The sequence below is a fragment of the Numida meleagris genome, chromosome 2 (genome assembly GCF_002078875.1).
Source record: "Numida meleagris isolate 19003 breed g44 Domestic line chromosome 2, NumMel1.0, whole genome shotgun sequence".
In the NCBI taxonomy this organism is placed as follows: Eukaryota; Metazoa; Chordata; class Aves; order Galliformes; family Numididae; genus Numida; species Numida meleagris.
In genome coordinates, this window is record NC_034410.1 from 10,861,206 (window position 1) to 10,887,890 (window position 26,685).

General features: G+C 39.0%; 2 protein-coding genes across 9 annotated transcripts in view; one reads left to right on the plus strand and one right to left on the minus strand.

The window, feature by feature from the left end:
• PFKP (phosphofructokinase, platelet) overlaps positions 1 to 871 on the plus strand; it is a 41,893-nt gene extending 41,022 nt beyond the window's left edge. For all 7 annotated transcript variants that reach the window (XM_021385709.1, XM_021385708.1, XM_021385713.1 and 4 more), the window contains one exon: positions 330 to 871. In XM_021385709.1, coding sequence (XP_021241384.1) covers positions 330 to 483 — 154 coding nt within the window. In that variant the 3' untranslated portion in view covers positions 484 to 871. The remainder of the gene's footprint in view (positions 1 to 329) is intronic.
• Positions 1,483 to 26,682, minus strand: PITRM1 (pitrilysin metallopeptidase 1). 2 transcript variants are annotated; one of them, XM_021385707.1, is made up of 27 exons: positions 26,532 to 26,682; positions 26,081 to 26,183; positions 25,230 to 25,336; positions 22,749 to 22,900; positions 22,252 to 22,366; positions 22,036 to 22,132; positions 21,561 to 21,721; positions 20,234 to 20,360; positions 19,412 to 19,500; positions 18,809 to 18,937; positions 16,988 to 17,101; positions 16,462 to 16,558; positions 14,831 to 14,965; positions 12,858 to 12,996; positions 11,643 to 11,759; positions 10,091 to 10,223; positions 9,276 to 9,396; positions 8,392 to 8,468; positions 7,797 to 7,962; positions 7,578 to 7,678; positions 7,028 to 7,148; positions 6,165 to 6,236; positions 4,737 to 4,849; positions 4,084 to 4,209; positions 2,786 to 2,931; positions 2,527 to 2,629; positions 1,483 to 1,935 (listed from the first exon to the last, which is right to left on the minus strand). In XM_021385707.1, the coding sequence occupies exons 1-27, from the start codon at positions 26,576 to 26,578 to the stop codon at positions 1,842 to 1,844; spliced, it is 3,102 nt and encodes a 1,033-aa protein (XP_021241382.1). In that variant the 5' UTR covers positions 26,579 to 26,682; the 3' UTR covers positions 1,483 to 1,841. The 2 variants fall into 2 exon arrangements, 1 of the variants encoding a protein (XP_021241382.1); XR_002434866.1 differs by lacking the exons at positions 1,483 to 1,935; positions 2,527 to 2,629; positions 2,786 to 2,931 and having other exon boundaries at positions 4,181 to 4,209; positions 6,165 to 6,253.

The window sequence follows — 26,685 nt, forward strand, 5'->3', positions numbered from 1 at the left end:
AATTTAATTCTGAGAGCCCCTTGTCCTTCTCCATAACTATGTTTGCTGTAATGTATAGAATTGGCTTGCTTCTGATAAAGTTTAAGGGAGCAGCATTTTTGGGTCTTGGATGCTATTATACTTCTCCCTGAAATATACCATCTAGTACAATCTGTTCTTTACTATTCTGTCCCTATCTGGGTTAATGAAGAGCAATATTTGCTCCTGTTATAAAGATGACTATTACTGATTACTAATATTGTTAGTATTGCCAAAGGAGCTACAGTGTGTGTTTGTCTTAACTACTGAGTAACTGCTTGCTTTTTTTTCCCTGCTCACCCCTTACACAGACATAGGATTCCCATGGAGCAATGGTGGCTGAAGCTGCGACCACTGATGAAAATCCTGGCCAAATACAAGACCAGCTATGATGTTTCAGATTCAGGCCAGCTGGAGCATGTTGCTATGCACAGCCCAAAGGAAGCAGAAACTGGAGCCATCTAAAGAGATCATTTTTAGATTGTTGTAATAGATGCACATTGTGAGTAACAATGCTTTAGAATCGTTACAGCTTTGTTTTGTAACATTTAAGTTATTGTACCAGCACTTTATGTGAAACACAACATGCACATGTCACACAGATTCTTTGTCCTGTATTTGTGTTATGTTTCAAACAAACCCTAGCCTCTAAATGAATAAGCACCATCTTACTGATACAGAGTGCATAGATCAGTGTTGCACTTACTAAAGAGTAATAAGTTACTCACCCACTGCACTTTGTTCCAGAATACTTACACCCAAAAATAAGTAAGTGTAGAGGGCTAGCTTTGTGTTAAGTTACAGGATGTGCTTAATGTATCTGAAGTGAAATAAAGTACCGTTGCAAACATCATGAATGTGATGTGTCAAATTGTATTGACCTGCTTCTAAACAACTGGAACACAATGCTTCATGAAGAATTCTCTTACAGACCTTAGTGAAAGAAAAGAGGAACTAGCTTTTTACTTTCCTAATCAAAAAGCAGGACAGTAATGCAACTGTCTTTCATTGCTGCTTTGGATTTAGGCTAGTAAATCTGCATCCTTTTCTCCTTGTACAGGGATAACTTCTCAGGAACAAAAATTAGAGATTCAGAAAACCATAACGTGGTCCTAATTTCATATTTCCTTTCTTATAGCTTCTTTAAGGCTATAGCAACTCTCCATAATAATGAAAAATTGCAGAATTAATTCTTAAAACTGGGTTAAATACAGCCAAAAAATCTTTCCTCGTGTAGACTTCTGTTAACTGAATGATGACAAAAAATTAAGTACTACCCCTGTAATATCAGAGTTCAACCAAATGTTGCCTAAACAGGAAAGAGAAAAGCTGAATTTCAATGCACCATGTATTTGCCTGCTCTGCTGCCCTTCACCATAAACTTGGCCTGATGTCAGGTGAAATGCACTGGCACAGACCTGTGCCAGGAAGCTGGAATTAGCATAACAAAGAACAAAACCAGTCTAAAAGAGACATAGTTCTTTATATACCCAATAGCAGACATGTTTTAACCCATTGCCATTTAGAACTCTGAAGTTCTACATATACAAAAATATTTTATTTATATAGTATCCGTATGTGATGGAAGGAGTGAGTCTTGAATAAAATATTAAAGTCTGTCTCTGCTATAACAACAAATCATTCCTGCTCTCAAATACTGTATGGTTACAACATTTTTCTACACACTTTTAACTGCTTTGTTGGACATTGTTACAAGCAGCAACTTAGCATTTAAGCTGGACCACAGCTCAGTTAAAAATTAATATAAAAAGCTAATGTAGTCGCAAAGAGGGGCTTGTTTTGTACGGATGTTCAGCAGCTATTCATCGTTTGACCCATGAGGGATCTTTGGTGATATCCGTATTTTCTGGGCCAAGTACAGCCAGGCCACGAGTGCTCTTCCCAATTGCAAGATACCTGCAAGAAGAAACAAATAACTTGCTGCAGTTTTCAGTTTTCTGTGACTATTCTATACAAGTTGAAAATATTTCAGGACAAAATGCTGTCGGATATACACCCGCTGTTAGCTTCTACAACACCTTTTTGGATTTAGTGTTTTCTACCCCGTCATCGCAATACAACAGTCACTGTGGCCTAGCCAGAAGTGGCCTGTCTGCTTAAACTGATGTTCTTCTGCAGTGGAATTCAAGTCTAAGTAAGCACAAAAAGGCAGGAGCCCAGAAGAATCAACTCATGTAGCCAGGAGTTGGAAGTCAGAGCAGACATATTCTTCAGAGAGTTCCTGGGCTTTTCAAAAGTAAAACGATCACCTCCAGATTCAGAATGTAGGAGGGAGGCTACATCTGCTAGAGTGCAAAACACAGGGTATAATTAAATCTCTCTAGGTTACAGGAGCAGATAGTGAAAGAAGGACAAAAGGCCGATGAAAGAAATACATGAACTTAATTGTGGCAACTTTTACAAGCTTTTTTCCCCCCAAAGTTGTTAGGCATTTGTTTTTCAAGCAAGCAGCTTTCCACCCCCCCCATAATCCAAGCACAGACTTACTCGTTTGCTACATCAACCAGGTTATCTTTGTTAACAGCAAAAAGCTGCTCTCTGTGTGCCTGCTTCATTTCATCTGAAATCCCATACAAGAAATTGTCCATACCTAAAATAAAACAAAGCCACATACTGCAGTAATGGACTGGAATCCCAGTACATCCACCACGTAGAAATTTTAGCATATGATTTAATTTAACAAACTATTTTCTCTCCTTTAAAAGAAAATAAATAACCCGGTGCTGAGAGGCTGGTGAGAATGTACCTTTATCTGAAGGAGCTATTGGTGCATCGACAGCAGCAAATACTGCCAACTTGGCTTCATCAATATCTTCTTGTGTGAACTCTCCACACTTGGCCCATTCAACAGCTTTTTCAAATGTTTTCAAGGTGGCCAGTGAATTTGGGTCCCTTAGCAGGGAAAAAAGTGAAATTAATGACTTGAATCTTACAAAATGAATTACAGTAATTACTTTGCTCTTACTTCATTCAGTTTATGTGCATTACACAAAACACGCATACATGGGGATTAAACCAAGCTTCTTAGAATAGCATGAACCAAACCTACTTTGAATTTTCGAGAACACAAAGCAGCAAGCTCAGTTGCTAAAAGCAGCTTCATGGCAGTGTGTAGAGAATTGGTATTAAAGAGATGGTAAACCAACACTTGGCAATCCACCATCAATTTGCTGCAGCAGCTTATTAAGCATAGCTTCCATTAAGAACACCAGTAGTATTTATGATATACCATATCTTCTCTAAGTTGCTTTTCCTGCTAGACCTCTTTTTGCTCTCCGTAAAACAGGTGCAACAGGTCGACAACTACTGAAATACTACCTAAGGCAAGTCCCACCATGTTGAAAACTTTGCAGAAAGGCAATGCTGCTCAGATTTTAGCCGTGAATCTTGCCCAAGTACTGTGCTAGTCTATTTTTGGTAAAGAAAATGATTTAAAACACAACCTTCCTCGACTCGTGACATTTCTAGTGGGGATTATATGTAGTCTTTAATACTTTGAATTCAAATTTCATCTGTAAATGCCCTTGTACAACTAGAGCAGGTTAACTGTCTCAGACTGACAAAAAGTGGAGAAGGAAATACACTTTCTCCATTCTAGCTCATTACTAGCAATGCTTTCTGAATGTTTTTTTCTGAATGTCTGGTGATTCCAGCCATGGTCACCAAAAGAGGCTGTGTATTTTCAAAAGCAAGACGTTCAGAAAAAGCACTCTTCTACTCCACGATCTCAAAAGGTTTTTAAGAGTCTCCTCAACCCATAACAAAATAAATGAAAACCTGTCTTACATAAACCTGGTGCAAAGACAACACTGGTTGCTACACCATCAGAGATAAGCTAGACTTTCCCAGGGATAGAAACCAGAGAAAGCAAGGAGAGTTTGTTAACAAAACTAATATACATTAAGCAATTAATCTTAACTGCATCAATGCTGAATCACTTTCTTGTCATTCAGTATTCTTAATGTTTCACTTCATCTTGAAGGAGAGCTGCAACTAAGTCAAAGATGCAAGTGTAGTCAGTGGTCCCCTCAGATTTGGACTTACCTGTAGGAGTAGAAAATGAATATTCCATTGTGACTAAGTTTAGCACCTCCACCATAAGCTCCTCCCTTCTCTCTAATTTCTCTATGTAGGAACTTAGATGTCATCAACCGTGCAAGAATTCGAAGGCTGTAATGAGAGAAATAATAGAAAAATGTTAAATTAATTGGGTAACAGTAGTATTCTCAACTGCCTCTACAGTTCAAGAAGATCTCCATTTACAATGCATTGCTTCTTGTAATCTACAACACTAGTGATAATGAACATTTAGTAACAGCTGAATAAAGTGACTTAATGGTAAGAGTTGCTACTTTGGAACAATTCTTGATCAGTTCCATTTCTTTCACCTTAATGAAATACAAAAGCAGCCTCCTAGCTGCAGCTCTTATATGCAATAGGACTGTCACTTCAGACACATTAAAGTATCAAGGCTGTTATTTGGAAGTTAGTGGTTAGTAGCCCCTAGTTACTTCATCTCAGCACTTACTAAAACAGGGCATTTATGGACCTAGCCATGCAAAGATTGTTCTGTAAAGAATGTCACAAATACACCACAAAGCTTTTACTGACACTCCATTTTCAATGGCCTAAAACTTCCCATTTTGTTTTGTGTTAAGCAACATACATACAAGCTCCCTGCTGATTCTGCTTCCTACCTTGCGTAGTCTGTAGCTGTGTAGGGAACTGTTCGAACACATTCCCCAATATAGTTCACTGGGAAGGGAAGTACAAAATGGGTCTTCATTGGGCATGGTTTGAAAGTAGGATCCTAAGAGAAAAAAAAAAATGCATGGTCGTCACAGCAGAGATGAGACAATTTATCCCTTTGAGAACTCTGGCATTTTTGTAACTGAAAAACTGCCGAAGGTACAGACACACAGATGCTAAAGCTGCCAGCTGACATACACTGCAGTCAGTGACATTCAGCTTGCACCCATATGAGCAATCCTGTACTACAACTGCCTTAGGAAACCAGTGTGTAGATACCGTACATCAGCTACTCATCCTTGCTCACCAGTTTCTCAGTATTCCACGCCATACATTATTACCAAAGAGTTTTGATACGCATACTTTCTCTGCCACGCCTTTACTCTGACTGAACAAAGTGTTTGTAACTCTCCACTTCTATATCCATCACACTTCAGTTCATCTATTCAACCATATGTATTGAATCCTGAAAACAACACTTCTCCCCACAAAAACAACTGTTTTATGACAAGCAGCAGCAACAAGTTTCACATATCCCTGGCAGCAAATTTGATTCTTATTTAGAATCACCTCGGTTAGAAAAGACCCTCAAGATCAAGTCCAACCAAGAACGTGACCCACCAAGTGTCATCACTAAATCATGTCCCTTAGTGCCAGCACCACGCATCTCTCAAATACCTTCAGAGATGCAGATCCCCTCACATCAAAACTTCCAAACCTTCTCATGCCTCCAGGCCCCTAAAGCACTCAACTTCTCTCTTGCACATATAGACCTGTGTGCTTACTTTACTATAAACAAAGCCTTAAGCACTCTCAAAATTTTTTATAATTACATTTCAATACTCCCAAGTGTTTCTTAACTACAGAGATCTGTTCCCCAGCCCCCCAGATCCCCACACATCTCTGGATGGTTGGGCCAAGCACAGTACCACATGCATGACGTGTCAGCAAAAAAACATCTTAGGTTGAGCTCTCACAGCCTTTTCTCCATGGGGAGCTCATGGTATGCTAAGCTCCATTTCTCTCCTACAGCCAAAACCAAGTTTTCATTTTTACTAAATTGTCACTGATGCTCTTTTGACCAGTGTCATTCAGATTGAAAACCATTTAGGGAGTAAAGGAAGGAAAAGAGGGGGCTAACCAGGAGCAACACCACATGGATTGGATTCCGAAAGAAGCAATTTTTACAAGATCTTATTTTTACAGGGTACTTCCTGGAAGCATGGATGTGAAGTCAGCTACATGATCTTCAAATCAGAACCAAAGGGAAAACAACAAAAAGGATGACAGACAGATGAAGAAGTTTGAGGGACAGTTTAAACAATACAGTGTGGGAGCAAAGGGCACACACAATCCACAAACAATAATGTACTTACATTAATTAGTTTCCTTGTGATCTGCAAACTATTAAGCATTTTGCTTCCCACAGGTCTGACTTCTGAAGACTTCTGCAAAAGATCCAGCCCTTGTATCAAAAGATGATTTAACAATTTAAGCTAAGAATACTATAAATGCAATCCCTACTCCCTCTTATTTCCTATGGTAACTTTTGAAACCACCATCAGCCCATGGTGTCTTCACAAACATAAGCAAGCTACTTGATCATTTCTTTATATTTGTATTTCTAAGCAAATGCTAAATAGATCTCCTTTCAAGAGTAATTTTGTACTGAAAAACACCAGTAGAAATATTAAAGAGCCCCCAAAACTTTCAGCCAATTGTTTCCTTCATGGGTAGGGAACTAGGAGTCTATTCCAGTTCCAGAAATTAAGAGCGTGGATTCTCTGTCAACTAGATCGAACCAAGTACAATTTGTGCCAAATGTCCCTCCAAATAATGAAGCAGATCCCTATACAACTAAGGAACTGCATTTTATTCCCTATTTCCATTTGGCCAGCATGTCAAGTAACGCGCAGCTAAAAAAGAAGTTACAGTTTCATGTGACTGAGAAAGGAAGAATTCATTTTCCTTCATCTCACGCATAAGCAGTCACCTCAGGGTACGATTCAACAGGTGACCTACAGGATTGCTGTGGTCTGCTTTACGGGATGAAGACAAGCTGCTGTATGTTTGCCTCGAAGCCAGCCTATCACAGAGCTGACTCACCAATTCATTCAGACATCTCTATGGATATAGTGCTTGTTGAGTTCAAACTGCCTTCCGACTGAACTGTTGTCTTTACAGAAGACCAAATTCAGTTGTATTTGATGCATTAGTCACAAATGAAATGATTTCCTACCTCAATCACATGGGGGCGGACAGGTTTTCTCTCCTTTTTACTTCTAGTTATGCCCTTTATGAATTTCTCTACTTCTTTAGATGCCTCTGACATCTGTTGAGGTGCTGCATTCACAGAACATCTGTCAAAAAAACATTACCTTTTTTAATATCTTTCTGTGGCTTTGCACAGTCCATTAGAATTTGCACTGCTATGCCTAAGTGGTGCCTAAACTATATTAAACTATGACAACGCAATGTAACAGTATTTCTCTTGAGCATTTTTCAAGGTAAAAAAAAAGGCAGAATATTGATGGAATATCCAACATATATCCAACAATATCCAACATTGGAATTTTGCACTTGCTGTAGGTTTCACACCAGTTAAAAAAAAATCAAACAAAAGCCACAGCTTCCATCAAGTTCTTAAGCACATAAAACATGGACTGAACATTTCTGTAGTGTTTCCTCAGGTCTTCTTCTCACAGGACTCCAATACTGAGAAAAGCCCATCTGCAGGCCATGGCCTCTCTCTAACCACAACGTCTCTTTCTGTTTAAGCTGGAACTCACCTGATATTGTCACTATTTAACAGATACTTCTTAATGCGCGGTAGTTTGCGTAGTATTGGTTTAATATCAGGCATTTCAGCTATTCTCTTCATCAGCTTCACCTGCACAGGAAGGGCAGAAGGACTACAGATGAAGTTATTAGAAAGATTTAACAGAAATTAGCACTGTCATTCCACAGTAGAGTTTGAGCCTCACTTAAAAATGCCATTAACTTTTCACCTGATCCATCCCACTGAACATTTCTTGCAGTTCTCCAGAAGGTGTAAGGTTTTTGCTGGCTCTAATGGAAGCATATAAATGCCCACAGTCTGGAATCCCATTTGACAGTTCCTGGGCAGTCTTCTTAACCAGCACTCTAAAGTGTTCTTCCTCCTCAAATCGAGGGCTGAAAAAGAGTAAAAGCAGGTCCCTACATCTCGTGCAAAATCACGCCCACGGGGTTTAATAATACCACATCTTTCATCAACCCAGTTTCAACAAAGAGCCTTCAGACCATCAGTTCTCCATTTAATCCATTATACAGTCATGCAGAGAATGGAGTACTTAGATTTGCTGTCTGGACATGATCCTGGGTAACCTGGACTACGTGGCCCTGCTTGACTGGGGAGCCTTGACTAAATGGCCTCCAGAGGTCCCTTCCAACCTCAACCATTCTATGATTTAGAATCTGGGAGTCACTCAAAGATACAGTTACGAAAACAAATCTCAAAGTAGGATCTGTAAGAAGTGACTGGGACAAGAGGGAAAAAGAGAACCCCCAAAACCATGCAAATAAAATAAAATAAACCGAAACCCAAAAAACAATGTACAGTACTTGTTAAATATTTCACTCCATAAATGCATCATGTCTGGCAGATTTCTATCCAAGCACAGAGATGAAAAGAGCACACCCTGAAGGAAAAAAAGAAAACATACACAAAAAAACTCCTTTGGACAAATAACTAAAGCAATGGAGAAACATGCAAGAATTTTTGTCATGGAAGTGATACAGTGGTGCCAATCTAATACTTCGCAACACAAAAACACTTCAATGCAGGCTGCATTGCTAAAATCAGAGCAGACATGAAATGTGATTGATCCTCACACAAAGCAAGCCTGCCAACTACTGACTCTCAGCAGTAAACAGAAGTTCACAAATAGTTTTACTTGTACTTTATATGAAGAATAAGGAACTGTTTTGGGGCTGAATCTTTCTGCAAAGAAGTCTCCCTAATTCAGCTTCCTGATCCATGGGGAACAGACTACAGGAAGTAGGCCTCAGTAACTCTGAAATATCTTAAGAGGTATTTATTGCTAAAACTGCTATGCCCAGTGTTAAGATTGAACAAACCTGAAAACACTGAATGTTTCCAAATCACAGTTAATAGTGACATATACACATTAACAGTAATCTCTGTGCACAGCACTATTCCGTTCTATCCTCTACTCTTTGTTTCCAAAGAGTTTTGCAGAACTCAAAAATCTAGCCAGATGTCAATGAAACACTGCGTTAAAACGGATGACCATCTCATATGCTTCCCTTAATACAAAATATTAAGATATTATAACTGTCAAATATATACTTTGCACCAAATGCATAAGCCCTTTTATACACTGTTTTCAAAACACATTAACTGATGCTCTGCTGGAAGCCCTGAGTGACCTTAACTATAGAGTTGTTACTGCAACTTAACATCAGTAAGTTTATGATTAATTTACCTGTTCATACACATCCAGGTGTGAATCATCTGGAATGATATGTGGGCTGACAGACATCCCACCTGTTTTCAGCTCTATCCTCTGGGCTTGTTCTCTGTAATCAAGGGCACCACATCCCAGCCTATGAAAAATAATCAGATGTATTTCCATTTTCACTATATGGCAAAACCAAGGCTCATACTAAATGTGAAGGAAACTTTTAGGCAAATACAATTTAGCAGCTAAGCAATCTGGGACATTATCAGGCAAACGTAATACTTCACGGTTTATTAAAATAAAAGTCATACACCAAGCCATCAATTAAAACCCACTAGAAATTCAAAATGGGGCATTAGAAAGGGTGCTTAGTGCACAGGCTTGCTCCCAACATACACGTGGAACGAGATCAGAAGCATCACATAAGCTGTTATCACTACTAAAAAGAATAGATTCCTTCTGGCCAAGGTCACTTAATAAATACGGTGCCACTCCACTCCTTTGTCAGAGTTTCTTTGACCACATGTGAAACTAAACCAAGAAAATCTATATGAAAACTTAAATTTCTGCAAGGCTCTTTTTCATTTAGATAAAGTTTCCCATCTGTGTGGGGAAGGCTTGTGTTGACACTGGGGAACAAAGCAATGCAGAGACTGATGAAGGCTGAAGGAGTTGGCACCATAGCTGGGGAGAGGGAAGAACCATTGTTTCAGCAGGACTCCAGCTTATCACTGTCCCCTTCCTATAAAGACAGCCACTGAAATTATTAGAAGCAGTACTGTTTCAGTAAGCTGTACTATACCTTCCTGCTTTAGGTTCTAGCAAAGTAAATGTCTCACTTTGTAAGGACGTTGCAGAACAGCGGCACGTATGGCTTGAGCTCCTCGGGAAGCGTGTTCAAGCTGGAAACAGCTCTGAAGTACACAATCCCATTGGTTGGCTGAGTGCAGTACTGGACAGGAACTTCATCAGCTAGGGATGAATAAACAAGAAAAGAACAAGTTTCCTCTGCAAGTACACGGAAGCAAAACCATTTCTTACAAGAACTTAGAGTTATTTTCTGTAATCACTTCAGATCCACTTTTTGTTTAAACTTCGAATATCGCACTGAATGCTGGACTGCAGTGGGGGTTGTGTTTGTTTCTTTTTTTGGTGTTTGTTTAATTTCATTCATGGTAAAGTAAGACATGCCTGGAAAATTTCAAGACAGAATTCTGTTGGCAGAGTGCACATTTTAGAGATAATGCTCAAGTAATGGCATGGTAATTTGTTTCTGAATAATTTAAGAAGTTTTTCTCCCTTACTTTTTTTTTTGTCTTTCTACCTCAGAAGTTGAGAAAAAGGGGTTTCCACTCTGTACATTCTACTCTAACATCAGTTATATACTCAGTTTTCACAAAACAAGTCATTTTAGCATCAAAATTATCCAGTTCTTGACACTTGCTCACTTGCTGACAATTTTAGTAGAAAAGTTTCTGTTAAAAAACGTACTACAGAGCAATATCACCTGCAAGATTTTGGCAGAACAGTGACAAACTATGATTCTTTGTTTCCTATCAACCCATAAGGAGAGCCATGGGCAAAGCAGGACAATTGTTTGATGAAGTTACGATGAGTGACTTTTCTTCTCCGTGGCTCCTGCACGTCTTTATTTTTAAAAATAGGTAGGAGGTAGGAAGCGAGCACTAACAAATGTTTCTTGCACCTTGGACAATGCTGAAGTCTTTGGAAAGCAGCAGGATTGCTCAAGAATAATTGAGCATACTACCTAGCCACTTCTCTGCCTGCAGGGCAGGGCAGGCAGTGAGAAAGCAGGAGGCAGGTTGCTTGCATCAGGAGTGCTACTGCTAGACAAAGAGCAGGCAGCTGGAGTGCAGATGGGAGCACCTCAACATCACCCCTCAGAGGTGATAGCAAGAATTTTCTACATGTCATTGCACATGGTCTACTGCAGAGGTGGTGAACCACAGCTATGGGCAACAAACAGGGAGAATCACTTTCAGATATTATTTTTTTAATTAATCTCACCCAAAGAATTCTAGGCACTCTGTGTTTAAAACTTCATTCCAATCTACAATTCTGAAGTCTAATAAAAAGATAGCTTCAGAGACTGGAAGCCTTGCTTTGGCAGACAAAAAAAGCCAGGAGCTATGTGGTCAGGGCTTTTGCCTGACCCACAGTGCTATCACAGTTTGTTTTGAGTATTGTAGTTAGCTTAACAGAACACCCTCGACCTTGACAGTCAAAACCAAACAACTCAGGCCAAAATGACTGCAGTTTCTTTCTCCACAAGCTACTGCTGTTTACTGTTTTGTTTCACAGTATGACTGTTTGCTTACAGCTAGGTACACACATACACTTCTCCCAGGACAAAACACTGGTTACACCAACCTGCAAATGTTGTCTCCAGCACAGTGAATGGGATTTGGGGCTCAATGTCTGACACTTTTAGAGCCGGGAGACAAGAGGTATCCTGAGGTTTGCTTTGAAGATCAATTAATTCCAAACCTAATAAAGAAAGCAGAATACTAGAGTTCATCATTTTAACCTTTTAAATCTACTCAGGTGATGCAGATCAGAAAAGCATGTGTTTTAGTTCAGCATTTACTAACAAATGTTCTTTCAAATATTGCACGGAAACAAATTCTGCGCATTACTGTGTCAATATCAGCAAACAGAACACCGTATCTTCATAAGTTCTCTTTCCATCACACCCCCTTCTCTCACATCCTGTTTCCATGTATTTCAAACCCTGAAGAAGTGATATCTGCCAGTCTGTCCTGTTGTCCAGCTCTGCACACACCACCACTAGGCAACACAGATCTTGGTTCTAACCCACAGGAGATCTTTCTCCAGCACTGTCAGTACACTGACGCAGCTAAACCACTGTGCTTAATGTTATGCCTCAGCCCCTTTAAGATTCTAGCTGGCTGTCTTTACGTACCCTCAAAATTATTTTTGTACGCAGATAAACTCACCTGAAAGATTTTGTGTTCCCCTATTCCCCCTCTCTGGGACACTGCTTCTGAACATGAACTCCATTTTTATATAGGATTTCTGTGTCTAGATCAATGTTTTAACAAAATGACACGACTGCTCAAGGTTTCCAAGTTTAAGTTATTCCTCAGAATAAACCAAACAGTATTATTTTTATAGTTGGCTTTTTAAGTAGAAAAGGTAAGAAATACAATTACAAAATGTAAGTTTTATAGAAGAGTGGAGCAAATGCTCAGAAACAAAGAGCTTTAAGGTAAGTGGTGGTATCACCTTGGACTAATTGCAAGTTAACACGAAAAAGAAGCAGACTAAAATTTTAAAATATTTTTTCTTCTGACTGGAGGCTGAAGACCTCGATCATTCTGTTTTCTGAGTGCTAAAACTAATGGAATGTACCAACCATATAATTTAGTGTAAGCTGCATAGCCTCCTAACACATCTACTACACAAGCTAGCAACAACAACAAAACTATCCAGTTCAGAACAAATGCCAGAGTGTGTATGATACACTTCAAGAATTTAAGACAGTTTCCAGCACAATGGCTTAAAAAAAGCCACGGTGTATTTCTAAACAGTTACCCAAACAAAAACATGAAAAAGTATGTTAACCTTTTTCAAAGATTTGGGTTTTCTCTTCTTCAGAAAGAGCATTGACCTTCTTTTTCAGTTTTTCTGCTTCCAGTTTTGCTTGTTTCTCATAGTAGCCTTCCTCCGGACTCATCGACAGAGTCAATCGATGCGGATTATCCTGCAGAAACGTATCCCAAAACAAGGAATTATTAATTTTGAGGGCTACTTCCACCTGTGTTGCCACAGATTATTGCTTCATCAGAAGAGTCCATGTACTATTTGGTTTTGTCATATTATCAAAAGAATCACAAACAGGCAATTCAAACTCCTCATTTAATGAGGAGCAGCCTGCTGCCAGGGAGAAGACAAGAGGCAGCTTACCACATGAACAAGCATGAACAACTTTCGGTGAAGTTTCAGTATGGAGTCCGATTCCCCTAACAGCACACAGCACTTGTGTAATTAAATCAAGCATAAACAACTGTGTGAGTTGTTTAGCAACTACAGAGCAGCACGCCATAAGTTATATCTGGAGAATGTTCTAAGATGGAGAATCCAGTTAAATGCAGGAGAACTTCATTAAACATCTCATTCAACCTGTCCAAGCCTGAGTGCACAGAGATCCCATATGATGTAAAATGTGCATGCCTTATCCTGCTCAAAAATGCCTTACAGTCTTGCTGCCAAAGAACTCCATGCATTATGCAAGCATCACAACTGCTGTCAAATTTCTTTGTTTATACTGCACTGTGGAATTCTCATAACAAAATCACCCAGCAGCTTCCACTTTATTTAATAATGGGGGGCTATTCAAAAGACGGTGACCTCAAAAATGCCCATTTCAAAGTAGGAGTCAAACAGTAACATCTGTCACTGAGATACACTGACAATAATTTGAGACAATGTAATTGGATTCCCTGTTTTGAGCTTATCCCCCCCACCGTTATAGGGAAAGACTAAGGAAACATGACTGACTACAGAGTAAGAAAGTAAAATGCAAAATTAACCAAGGGCAGATGAATAGCATCCTTTCCGTTGCTTCCAGCCTTCCTGCTTTATTAATCTTCAGGCACAATGTACAACATAAGGTGCGTCAACTTCTAATATCAGAAAATCCAACAATTTTCGTTACTTCTGAGTGGTGTTTTTATATCAGAACCCTCAGCAGAACTACACATTAAAGAACATGCTCAAAGATACTGTGTCTATATTTCTTAATACAACAGCCAAACACTTGACAGCTCCTTACTACTTCCATACACTAATACTGCCTTTGGGAAAACAGATGCCACTGTTTCCTCTCACTTTTGAGTCTATGCGAGCAAGCATTTACTCACAGGTAAATCGAGTTGGCAGTTAAGTATAAAAGATGAGTCCTTCAAAACAACTTGAACAATTTAAGCGAAACAACAAAAAACCCCAAACATCACCACAACAAAACAAAAATAACAAAAGACCCTTCAAGCATTGCTGCCACTGAATTTTAGGGCTTCGAACCATTCAAGGTCATAATGCCTTTGCTCTTCTTGAATCTGTAAGCGTTCTAGCAGAACATACACACAGGTAAACAAGAAAAAGAGCAGAAAGCAATTAGGGCCAACTGTAAAATTCAGACAACAACTGAATGAATGCAAAGTGCACTAAAACCACCTTACTTAAACAGCCAAAGTGTTTTCAAGGAAGAAGAGGAAACTCTTGCTACACCAATTCTAAGGAACACAACTAGATCCATAATTCTGTCCATGTCTTCAATTCTCATGTGCCCTTCTATAGCATCAGGCATCACAGGTCAATCAAACATTAGTATTTTGTCATTGTTCTGGTACGTGCATTTCCAAGTGTCCAACTGGCCAATTCTTCCAGTTTTAAAAAGTTCTCACTTCAATCGCTTAAAATTAACACGTTTCAAAAGCACTGCTGTTCATCTACACAGTACCCTTCAGTTCAACCTTAAGTACTAAATTGTGATTCAAAAATTAATACTGCAGTTATTTTTCTGGACATGTTCCTACCTTAAAATACATTTTAACCTTTTCCTGAAGAAATGCGGGATTTTCTTTAAGGCATTGCCTGAACCGAGACACTTTATCTGCAATCTTCAGAAGCTCCACTGGATCCCCATCTTGATTCCAGCAGGAAGCTATATACTGAAAGGCAAAGGGTAGTTAATTAAGCAGAACAACCCATACGCGTTTCCATAACTGGCAGCATCTTTGTTCCAAAACTACCTTACATCTGTATCTGAACCACAGGTATGTAATAACTGATGAACGCTTTTAATAGATTGAGTAGAACTGTAAAGCTGAAATATTTGTTCAGACTAAAGGACTACACCACCACCATCATCTGTTCCTTGTTCCCTCCCTTCTCTCCTCCAATTTTATCATAACACAAATTTTCTTTCTTTTTTTGCACAGATGTTTATGCCTGCATTCTGGAAATTTACGAAAATACTCTTTTCTCTTCCCCTTTTAAAATAAATATATTTTTTTCAGCCCAAGAAAGAAGGAAAAGTGGACCAGGAGGTGGATGCAAAACAGTTCATGAATATTACAGTCTCCTCATTTACCCTATCAGTCTGATGAAGCGATTTAATCGCCAGCAGTGTTCCACCGGGCTCAATTCAAGGCCCAGTTCTGTTCAATGTTTTTTTTTATCAGTGATCTGGATGCAGGACTTGAATCCATCCTTTACAAAAGTTTCCAAGTTGATAATAAGCCAAGAGCTGGTGTTGACTCCCTGGAGGGGCAGGTGGCCTTGCTGAGGGATCTAGATAGACTGCAGCACTGGGCATACAGAGAAAGCATGAAGCTCAACAAGAGAAATGCCAGGTGCCACACCTGTGATGGAGTAATACCAGAGACAGGTACAGACTGGGAGGCGAGTGGTTGGAGAGCAGCCCTACAGAAAGGGGCTGGTTTCAGCAGGCTCATCATGAGCCAACAGTGTGCCCTAGCAGCTAAGAGGACAAACTGCATTTTAGGGTGCATTAAACATTATGCAGCCAGCCAGTCAAAAGAGGCAATTCTCCGGCTATATTTAGCACTGGTACAGCCTCACCTGAAATATACTGTGTTCTTGTTCATTTTAGAATACAATTTCTACTGTTTCAATCACTTTAGAAACAAAAGGAAGCCTACAGGCTAAGAAGAAAAGCTATCAGTTACTGAATTCTCCTATTTATGTTCTAAATAAAGAAATCACACAGAAGAAAGTCCTTCTAGTGGTAGGGTTAGCAATTATATTAAGTTACAGTGGCACAACCCTAAATTCCAAGGAAAAATACAGTCTTTTGATTTGATTTCTACAAACAGATAAGCAACTGGCCAAAACATACCAAGAGGAAGCATGACACTCCTCTCTTACAAAAGTAATCAGTCCTACTGCAATCAAAGCTCCTATTCAGGCAAAGACAACAAGTTCATTGCCTGATTAAATCACAGACCGTAGAGTCTAGCAATAGCTTGAAGACTCCTGAAAAGATCAGAGATGTGTATGATATGACAAGGCAAAAGCCATGAAGTGAAAAGTTTTAGGTATCAAGAGCCTACAAAATGACTCCATGTTTTATAAAGATGTACCACACAGATTTCTAACTTATTCCTAAAGAAAACATCACACAGGAGCACATGTACAGACTTACCGACGTCAGGGCAAGACCAAAACTTGTAGACTGATGCTTCAGCTGGATTTCAATTTTGTGAAGTAGAGCTTCAATCCTGTCCTCTTCAAATCCTTTCCTTTGAGAAGGAGTGGAGAGAGAAGAAAATAGCATCCATTAGCACTAATCACTCTAAGTGAAGGTATGAACATGAATTACAGCATTGAGCAAGGAAGTATTACAACATGATGTCTCACACACTGAATTAAAATTGATAGGAAAATCTTATCGTGGCGTGTCATTTAATGAAACAGCACCAATACCATTAAACTCCTGAAGGTTATGCTGATGAATACAGTAGAGGAAGTAAAAGATAAGAGTTTTAAGCATAATGATCAATATAACTGCTTCTTCTGTGAATTTTTTGGAAACTTAATTAAAATTTCAAGGCACGTTAATATATATATGTATTCTTGTATCATTAGTAGTACTTACATATATAAACATATATCTAATTGTAAAAGACTGCATGAGAGAGCAGTTTTCCCAAAAATTTCACATTACTCACTCAATAACTTCATCAACTGTTCTGGCAATAATCTGTTTCACAGTCTCAATGTCTCTCTCAGAAATACCTTGTAGACCCACACTGAAATAGGCTTCTCTTGTTGAGCCATTAAACCTAAAATAAAACACATTTAACTCAGCAACAAGTACTAGAACTTAAGCATTAAATCTGCCAGCAAAGGCAGGGGTGGAAACATTTTCACATATGCACACAGAGATTATTAAACTCTAGACAGCAAAAAAAATCTTACTGAAGAAATCAAACTTAAAAGCACTTTTTGTTCAATTTAAGTAGTAGCAGCACATTGTTAGGAAACGATATGGCGTATGATATTACAGAAAGAAAAACAGTTACAGAAGGAAAGTTGGTCTTTTCTGTTCATCTTCCAGTTCATCAGTAAGTACCTTCAGGAAATAAAACCTCCTAAGTGAAAAATTCAGCTGCCTGTGAAGCTGAAGTCATATATTCCACTTAAGCAAGCAAATGGAACAGTACTTTTAATTAGTACACCTGAAGAAGTATTTGTAGAGTGAGTGTTGAAGGTGAAGCATTTTGTTTTTGTTGCAATTACTGTCAATAGCACCCGAGGGGGAAAAAAAAAAAAAAGATAATTTTGCCCAGGCTGTCAGGCATATTGAACTATAAGAACTCCTCTTTACACAGCCAAACTGACACTTGCAGAAAAAAGCAGCATCTAGCAATTTGGATCAAAGCCAACAAGCAAAAAGCAATTAGTGTTAATCAAATCTAAAAATCCACTATTCCATATTTAAAAACACAGAATAGACTCAATGGCGCACTCAGATGTCAAATTCAGGAATACCATCTCTGGACTCATCAGCACAGTCACTAATGCATGCTAAAGGCAACGCACTGTATGGATCGAGATAAATTAAACAAACAAAAGGCTTAGCTGACAAAACATACAACTGAATCACTCCTTCAGTGTCTAAAGACGGATACCATGCCTTGCGGTGTCAAGATATCTGCACAGCACTGGCATTCCTGACGCAGGACTTGCAGCAAACCAACAGAGATAACTTCAAGCCAAGTAGATTATCCCAAGGCATTACAACCATGCTTGATTATTACGTTTAGGCTTCGCACTCAAACATCTGAGATAGTGGAAACAAAGCATGATTTTTGTCATCTTCAAGTCTAATATCAGTCAGATGTTCATGCCCTGAAATTGCTTCTCTCTGCTGACAATAAAGGCAAGCTTTGATGAACAGCTCAGCTTGTAGTGAAGTTAACAGAATCCACTCATCTACAGACTGCAGTGCAGAGCAAGCTTAGTAGACTGCTTGCAAACACTACATTCTGAATAAATGAACGCTGGCATACATACCCTTTCATATTGTGGCAATAACAAACTAATGCTTTCGAATTGCACAAAAACACATTTGTGCCAAAACTACCTAGTACTAAATCACAGAATTAAAGTAGAAAACAAAGGTAACGGTGCATAGAAAAGGCAAGCAAACTCATTTTTCACATTCTTTTGAGTAATACCAAACACAAAAGATAAAAACTCCAAGTAAACTTGTGCACTGAAGGCTTACCATGTTCTTATCTACACATTTTTTCTTGTTGATAAACAAGAAATAGTACCGCTTCTTTAAACTAACATAGCTTTTAACAAATTATTTTGACAAGCCAAAAATTACACTTGACAATGCTTTATCAGGAGAAAAGAACCATTCAGATTCTTCTGATGTAGTATCTGTTGTCTGTACGAGAGATGACTTTTTCCAGCTTGATAATGGTTTATATCTTTTCTAATATTGTTTATAGAGATGAAAATTAAATTGTAACACTCACCCAACATCAGGAGAAAAATCTGTACCAACGCCAGACTCAATTAAGGCTTTGTAAAACGGAGAATTCGGTCCGTCAACCAACAGTGAAGACAAGAGGCTCAGCGTGAAAGTTTCAAAAACATCTGTAATCCTGAAAAAAATTTAGTTATTAAAAGTCATCAAGCTATAAATATGTAACACCAAACATCACTGATCTCATTTCAGAAGAATTACTTCTACAAAACCATGTAAGAGAGAAATAATTATGACTTATGAACACCACACCAAACTTAGGAAATTAAGAGCTCTGGGTTTTTCACTCATTATAACCAGCAATTCTAGAAGCTCTGCAAGTACAGTTAGTATGCAAGGACAGATGAAGTTAGCAACTGGGTTAGACAGAAAACCTTGTAAATGGAAGGCAACTGAAATACAAGAAGCCAGGTTTCCCAAAGCCTAACCCACTGAATAGTTCTGTAAGATAACACCTGATTTTCCTTAGCTCTACCTGCTAAAGAAAAGGACAAGAAAAACTCTTAGCACATTAAACTTCCCTTTGTTAAAGGAGGATTTGTCTAGTTCTCTCTTACAGGGTTGATTAAGAATTTCACTTTGATAGACTTACTCTGTCAGCAGGTAACTGACACTGACAGTCGTCTGCTTGGAAGGATCAGCAGCAAGTGAATCTAAGCCACATGTTATACGGTGTTCTTGCTGTAAAGCATAAGAAAAAAAAAGTACATCTGAGGCAGACTACACTCAGAGTAGAGTTACAAATAAAAAATGACTGTTTACACCTTCAAATCCTCCTCCCAAAGACCTAAAATAATTTTGCAGATATTTATTCATGAATATGTATACTGACACATATTTGCTCAGTATATCTTGAAAAACTAAGAGTGGTAACTCTACTTTTTAGAAGTGGAGAAATAAAGAGGATCAAGAAAATCTGGCCGTAATTAACACTCTAAGCTTGGTTTCAAAGAAACTTTCAAGCTTCTGGACAAACTGGGGAGGAAAAGAACTTAAATGGAAAAAGCTGTTTTGAGACCAACCTTTGAAAGCTTAGGTAACATTACAGAAACATCTCCTAATACAAAGTATTAGTACTCTTATCCCTAGTTTTACATGCTTTACAGTAACCAATGCTCCAGTTCTCCAAACGCTGAGGGCATTTGAAAACTGAAAATAATGAAAATAAACACAGGTATGGAATAATTACATTACTGAAACTCTGAAGTAAGCACTCTTTTTAAACTGCCTTAACAAAAAAAAAAAAAAAAAGAAGAAGTTTTAGCTCACTTAATATAAGTACACTTCAACAAAATAACCCCAGCAGGCTGGGCTAAAAATGTTATCCTGTAACACCCTGTTTCTGCAATTCCACTACTGGATGTGCACTTCATATCATACAGAGATATAGATTTATTTTTAATTTAATACTTACAGGCTTATCCCAGAGTTTCTGTTTTGGGATGTCAGTCTTTGATTCAATTCTTTCAAATTTTACCAGCGCTTCCTCATGAATTTGCTTCAAATGTTGTTCCAGTGGAAAGTTACCATACGTGAAGAATCTGCATTTCGAAATAAATTTAGAATTATGCATCAGATTTTTACATGAAATTCATAGTAACACTTTTTTTTTTTCTATTCTGAATTCCATGTGATTTCCCGTGATTCTGTTACATCTACAAGGGAACATGATTTGTAAGGTTTAAAACCTATCACAGTTTGCCACATACGTAAACCCACAGATGTACAGATAAAATTCCACAACACTTCTCAGCCTCTGTGTTATGCTTTGGAGTCCACTAAAACTTGAATTCATTTAGCTTCAACATTACAAGAAAATACTAGCAACTGGAACCATAACTCCAGTGCTCTAATGTTTCAGAAGACACAATTTTCATCATCCTCACACATAATATATAAAATATGATTATACATTTCTCAGTTGATCTGTAAAACACAGCTGAGTTCTGCAGGTCAATTTACCAAAGTACGCTCCCATATCTACAAGAAACATTAACTCCCATTGGATTAAATATGAGCATGGGTTATGTCTCAGGTAAATGTTGTTCCTCCATTAAAATCTTAACTCAGGTACAAATGAATATTTGGAATGATGAAACAAACAAAAGATGGTAAATTCAAAATCATGTCATAAGGTGATGTTCCATAAATGAATTAAATAGATTGACCACAGAATTGTAAAGAAGAAAGAATTCCCTCATATTTTCAAGTAGATGTTTAGCTTAATGACCTTATCAATACCAACAGAATTAGTGTCCATCTCACATGGATAACCAGTATTTAGAACCCAATACAGTAACACGTGATTCAGAAGCAAACGAACAGTCATGCACTTACACTTTCTTTTTATACTTTTAATCTGAGTGTATGGTTTACATGGTTTCACATTACTGCCAAGTACTTATACGATGTTCCATTTCCCCCCAACACGTATAAATTCATGGAGAATCATCTGTAAATAAACCCTAGACAAATCATCATAACGAACCAGGCACATGTAGTCTAGAAAATGTACATCAGCCACCTCTCACTTAGAAGCCCCTGCCTCCAATTCACCCTTCATCTCTTTCCCTAAAGCAAATTCCTTTCTTTCATGCTGTGCTAGCTGCTGGAGAATATAGCTTACCCAAGGTGCTGACCATGTAGTCTTGAAGTACTGTACAGCTGGTTTCCCATCATAAAACCACAAACAATGCTAACTCACTACATAACCTACTAAGTTAGTCACAAATTTCACATACCTGGAGTTGCTGGGATGATAATGTGAGGCGTGGAACTGTTTAAGCTGCTCCCATGTAAGATCAGGAATACTTAAGGGATGTCCACCAGATACTACACCGTAAGTGTGATCAGGAAGGAGTTTATTCTGCAGGTGCTGTGCAAATACCCTCTCGTTATCTGTCTTAAGAGAAAAAAAAAAACACCACATTTTAGTAAAAGTCATTAAAGCACATTTTAAATATAAAAGGTGGTCAATAGTAAGACCTGAGTTCTAACTTACACAAGAACACCTCACATAAGCATTTGTTCTATAGTCGTATGTACTTTGATAACATTAGCTATGTCATTGTGTCAACTTACAAGTTTTACAATAAAATCCATCAACAATGTGCTCTCCTATATGCAAACAAACGTTCAGCAGTCTAACTTCATGGCTAAATGTTTCACAGTTTGCTGACCTTAGCGAAGGAAAAAGGAAAAATCCACAAAACTTACAAATGCCCCTTTCATTTCATTAAAAACAACTCCTTTGAAAATTAGAGGTGTCTGAGGATCAGTTGGGTTCTCGTGTTCTAACCTCCAACCTTCTTGCCTGAAAAAAAATTAATAACAAGAAGCATTGCTTGGAAGCTCAAGACATCTTCTGTCTGCTTTTGTATTTTTTTAAATCTAAAAAAATGATTTTATGTTTGCTTTTCATCTCAAGCTTACCAGAAATCCAGTTGCCGCAAACACGGAAAGAAAGCTGCATCCAAATACACTGACAGAAGATTCTGGAAATCCTTGGGATTTTGTGTTGAAAATGGATAAAGTGTGTAATCACTAGCTGCATACAAATGAACATAAAAGAGACCAGAATTTTAGGAAGTCTGAGGCGTATTTTGCTCTCATTTATAATTAATCATTCACCAATACAAATAATTGGTAAAGAAACTTACTAATTGACTAATATATTAACACTGCAATTATTTATCAAACATGTAAATATATAAACAATTGTCCTGTTGTGTACTGTAAAGATCTAGCTCTACTGGGCCTTTGTAACTGCCTAACAAACAAGATCTATTTTGTCACCTTGCCTTGTTAGTTTTGAATCCCTCATTCACAGTTTCTGAATCTCTCATTCACTCAATAATAATGCCTCCCCAAAGGGAAAAAAAAGATTCACCTTACTCATTTTAAGCAAAATGTATTTACTTTGGGCTCACCTGTGAATGCATTCATGAAAGTGGACAATGATCTGTTCAGCATTTTAAAGAATGGATCTCTGCATGGATACTGTTGAGAACCACATAACACCGTGTGTTCAAGGATATGTGGAACCCCAGTGCTGTCCATTGGAGTGGTTCGGAACTGTAAACTGTAAGACAGACAGTACAGAGAGGAATGCATTTATTTGCTATGAGAAGCCAACTTATGTAAAAGCAATTGACAAAACTATAATAGCTGTCAAAACAGATTTACATCCTACTTGGAAATATAATCTTTTTCCTCTTCTATTCAGTTAATTAGCTAAAAAACATACACATACACATCTTTTAGTCAAATCGCTCATAAAAAGTCTGTGGAAGGTTATGGCAAAAAGAGAAGTTTTACATCTTGCAAATACACATCAATTTATTAGGAAGTCTAGTTTCAGGCCCACAGGTACAGAAGGACTGGGAAGTCATCGTCCAGTTGGAAAGCTATGATCTAATCACTATCACTGAAATTTGGTGGGACCAGTCATGTGCAATAGATAGCTACAAACTACTCAGAAGGGGCAGGCAAAGAGGCAGAAAAGGAGAGGTGTGGGGATTGTCCTCTATGCAAAAAAAAAAAGTCTGTAATGCAAAGAGACGTCACTGAAAAACAGCAATGAAAAGCAGGTTAAGTGCTTATGAACAAAAAGCAGAGGCCAAACCAGCATAGTAAACTTTGTAACTAGTGTTTGCTACAGGCTGCCTGATTAATGGGAGGATGCTAATGAAGAGTTCCTACTTCAAGTACAGGCAGCATCACACTCATAGGCTCTGATCATGCCAGGGGACTTCAATCACGCTGACATCTGCTGGAAAAATAGCACAGCAAGCTGAAAGTGGTCAAGGAGATTCTTGGAGTGTGTTGATGATGTCTTCTTAATCCAGGTGACAGAAAGACCAACAACAGGAGCAGCATTACTGGACGTGTTGCTTCCAACACAGATGAACTAATTGGAGAGGTCAAAACTGGTGACAGCCTGCGCTACAGTGATCAGGACTGGCAGAATTCACTATCTTGAAAGATATGGGCCAGAAGAGTAAAATCATGACCTTGAATTTTAAGTGAATTTTCAGTTGTTTAAGGAAATAATGAAGTGGACCACTTTGGAAACCATCCTCAGGGATAAAGGAGTAGAAAAGAACTGGCTGCTATTAAGGAAATTTTTCTTGTAGCACAAGACCTCTCAACTCCCATGCGTAAGTAATCAGGCAGGAGATCAGCATGGATGTGTAAGGACCTCCTAGTCATACTGAATTTTAAGACAGAAATGCACAGACAACAGAGGCAGGGACATACATTCCTGGGTAGAATATATTAATGCTGCCCAAGAATGTAAGGGTGCAATAAGGAAAGCTAAGGCACAGCTGGAGCTGAATAATACAAATACATTGGTTGGAACAGGAAGACAAAAGAAAATGCACCACTGTCCCCAGTAGATAAGGCAGAAACTAGGGACAACCAACATGGAGAAGACCAAGTTACTCAATCTTTTCCCTTCAGATTTCACTGGCAAGCACTCTTTCTACATCTCTCACGTCTCTGAACCTCAGAGCAGTGTCTTGGAGAATGAAGTTCCTTCCATCATAACAGAAGATCAGGTTTGAGACCTGAGCATCCATGACTCCATGTGACATGAACTGCATCCCAGTGCCCTGAGGGGAAGTGGCAGATGTAGTTAAGCCACCCTCCATCATATTGGAAAAGTCACAGTAGGCAGACAAAATCCAGAGTGATTTAAGAAAAGGAAATATCACACCCATTTTTAAAACTAGTAATAAAGATCACACCAGGATCTACCAATCAGTCAGTCTCACCTCAGTGTTCGGTAAGATCACGGAACAGATCCTCCTGGAAGTTATGCGGAAGCATAAGGAAGACAAGGAGGTTATTACAGAGAGCAAATATGGTTTCACCAAGGGCCAATTGTGCCTGACTAATCTAATGGCCTTCTACAAAAGATTGACTGTGCCAAGAGACAAGGGAAGCTTGCCCAACAGCCGCCTTCCAATACCTATAAGAAGGTTACAATGGAAACAAGTTATTTGCATAGGTATACACAATGGAAGGGGAAGCACCAATGACCATTAATTGAAATAAGGAAGGTTCCTACATGTATTAAAAAAAAAAAAAGAAAAATAATCCACATATAGACAGTTAAACTCTGGGAAAAAAAGTTGCCCAGAGAAGCTGCAGAGTCTCCATCTTCGGAAATTTTTAAGGTCCACCTGATTATCTGAGGAACTTCATTTCAGTTAACCGCAGATCCTGTTTTGAGCAGCATGCCGAACAACAGACATCATAATATCTGTTACGACTTGAATTACTGTAAGGAAGATCCACAAAGAAAGTACTGTTGTCTTTGCTATCACAGAAAAATCCAGCTATGAAGTTGAATTACAATGTATAAAGCAAAGGTTGATGCTGGATGTGAGACGTATATGTTTTACCTGAACAGATTATTGGAGTCCTCTCGAGCAACATGTAAATATCTGGCTCCTGTACTGTCATGACTTAGCTTCACCGCAGTCAGGAACAGCTCAGGAACAGCCGTAACCTGTATTGGAAGGAAACATCTGTATTACAAAGTGACTGCCAAGAGATCAAATAAATTAAGGATGACATAGCAACAATCAGTTTGCTGATTCTTTGTTTCACGTTTTATGAAATCTCTCTACATATTTAAATAGAAAATAAATTTTAAAAAATAAACTACACAACAATCGGAAAAACCATACTCTTCAAAAAAAAAAAAAAAGAGAAGACATATATTCACATATCAGTGGTCAGGACAGCAGAAGGAAACTAAAATAATTCTACTACTGGTTCTGTTGCTACTAATGACTGCAGAATACCTTCATTCTCTACTTCAACTTTTTTTCCTTAAAAGAAGTAAGAAGAAATTCCCCATATTATTCCTATCAGGAGTTTTCAACAAAGCAATAGAAGTAGTTCTGGGGATAAAATATTACCTAAATGTCTCCTATAAAACCAGCACACAGTGAGGTATCAGTAGACTGTCTGAACTTTCAGAAGGCCACATGGAACACTCAGTGTTTGTAGCGGACACACACACACTGCACTATTAACTCTGGAAGGGTAAATCCCCACAGGAACATGTGTTAACGATACCTAAAGAATTCAGTCACAGAAAGATAAACAACTACTGCATCATTTTTAACAGACCACTCGCAGCATCTATGCAAACAGCTGCATAGTGTACAAACTCTTGGCGTCGTTTTGACATTTTTCCTATCAAGGGAAAATTTACCTGCATCAGCAATACAAGGAAAATGCCCACCTGAGTTACCGTGAAGCCATGTATTTGTTCTCCAACCCTATACCGCAGTGCCCGTTCATTAGCAGAAACGCTCTTCCACCTCCATGACTTCTGATTCAGAGACCTAAAACAGCAAGTTTCCTTCAGGCAAAGCGCATCGCAGGGCCACAACAAGGGGAGCAAGGCATGTTCCCTCCACCTGGCGCTGGGGAGAGGAGCAGAAGGGCAGCCCCGGTGCTGAGGGGCAGCCAGCACGGGGCCTTCTGTCCATGCCGGGGGAGCAATGCGCCATTCCCCGCCCCTGGACTGAGCTTTTCGCAGGACACAGGAGCCGTGGGGCCCGCGGGGCAGGAAGGTCGGGCTGCCTTCTGCAGCGGGCAGCGAGCTAAGGGCCAGGCAAGCAGCACCCGGGGACGGAGAGGAAAGGATGGAGGGCCCCCCGCCCGCTTCCCCGCTTCATTCCCGTCCTCACCGCCCCCGGCTCAGCAGCCCCGCAGCCGTCCGGTAGCGGCTCCACATGTCTCAGCACCGCACAGCAGGCCGGTAGACGAGCGGACAGGCCGAGCCGCACAGCAGCGGGAGCAGCGCAGGCGCCGCAGCCCCACCTGCATTGGCGGCGGCGGAAA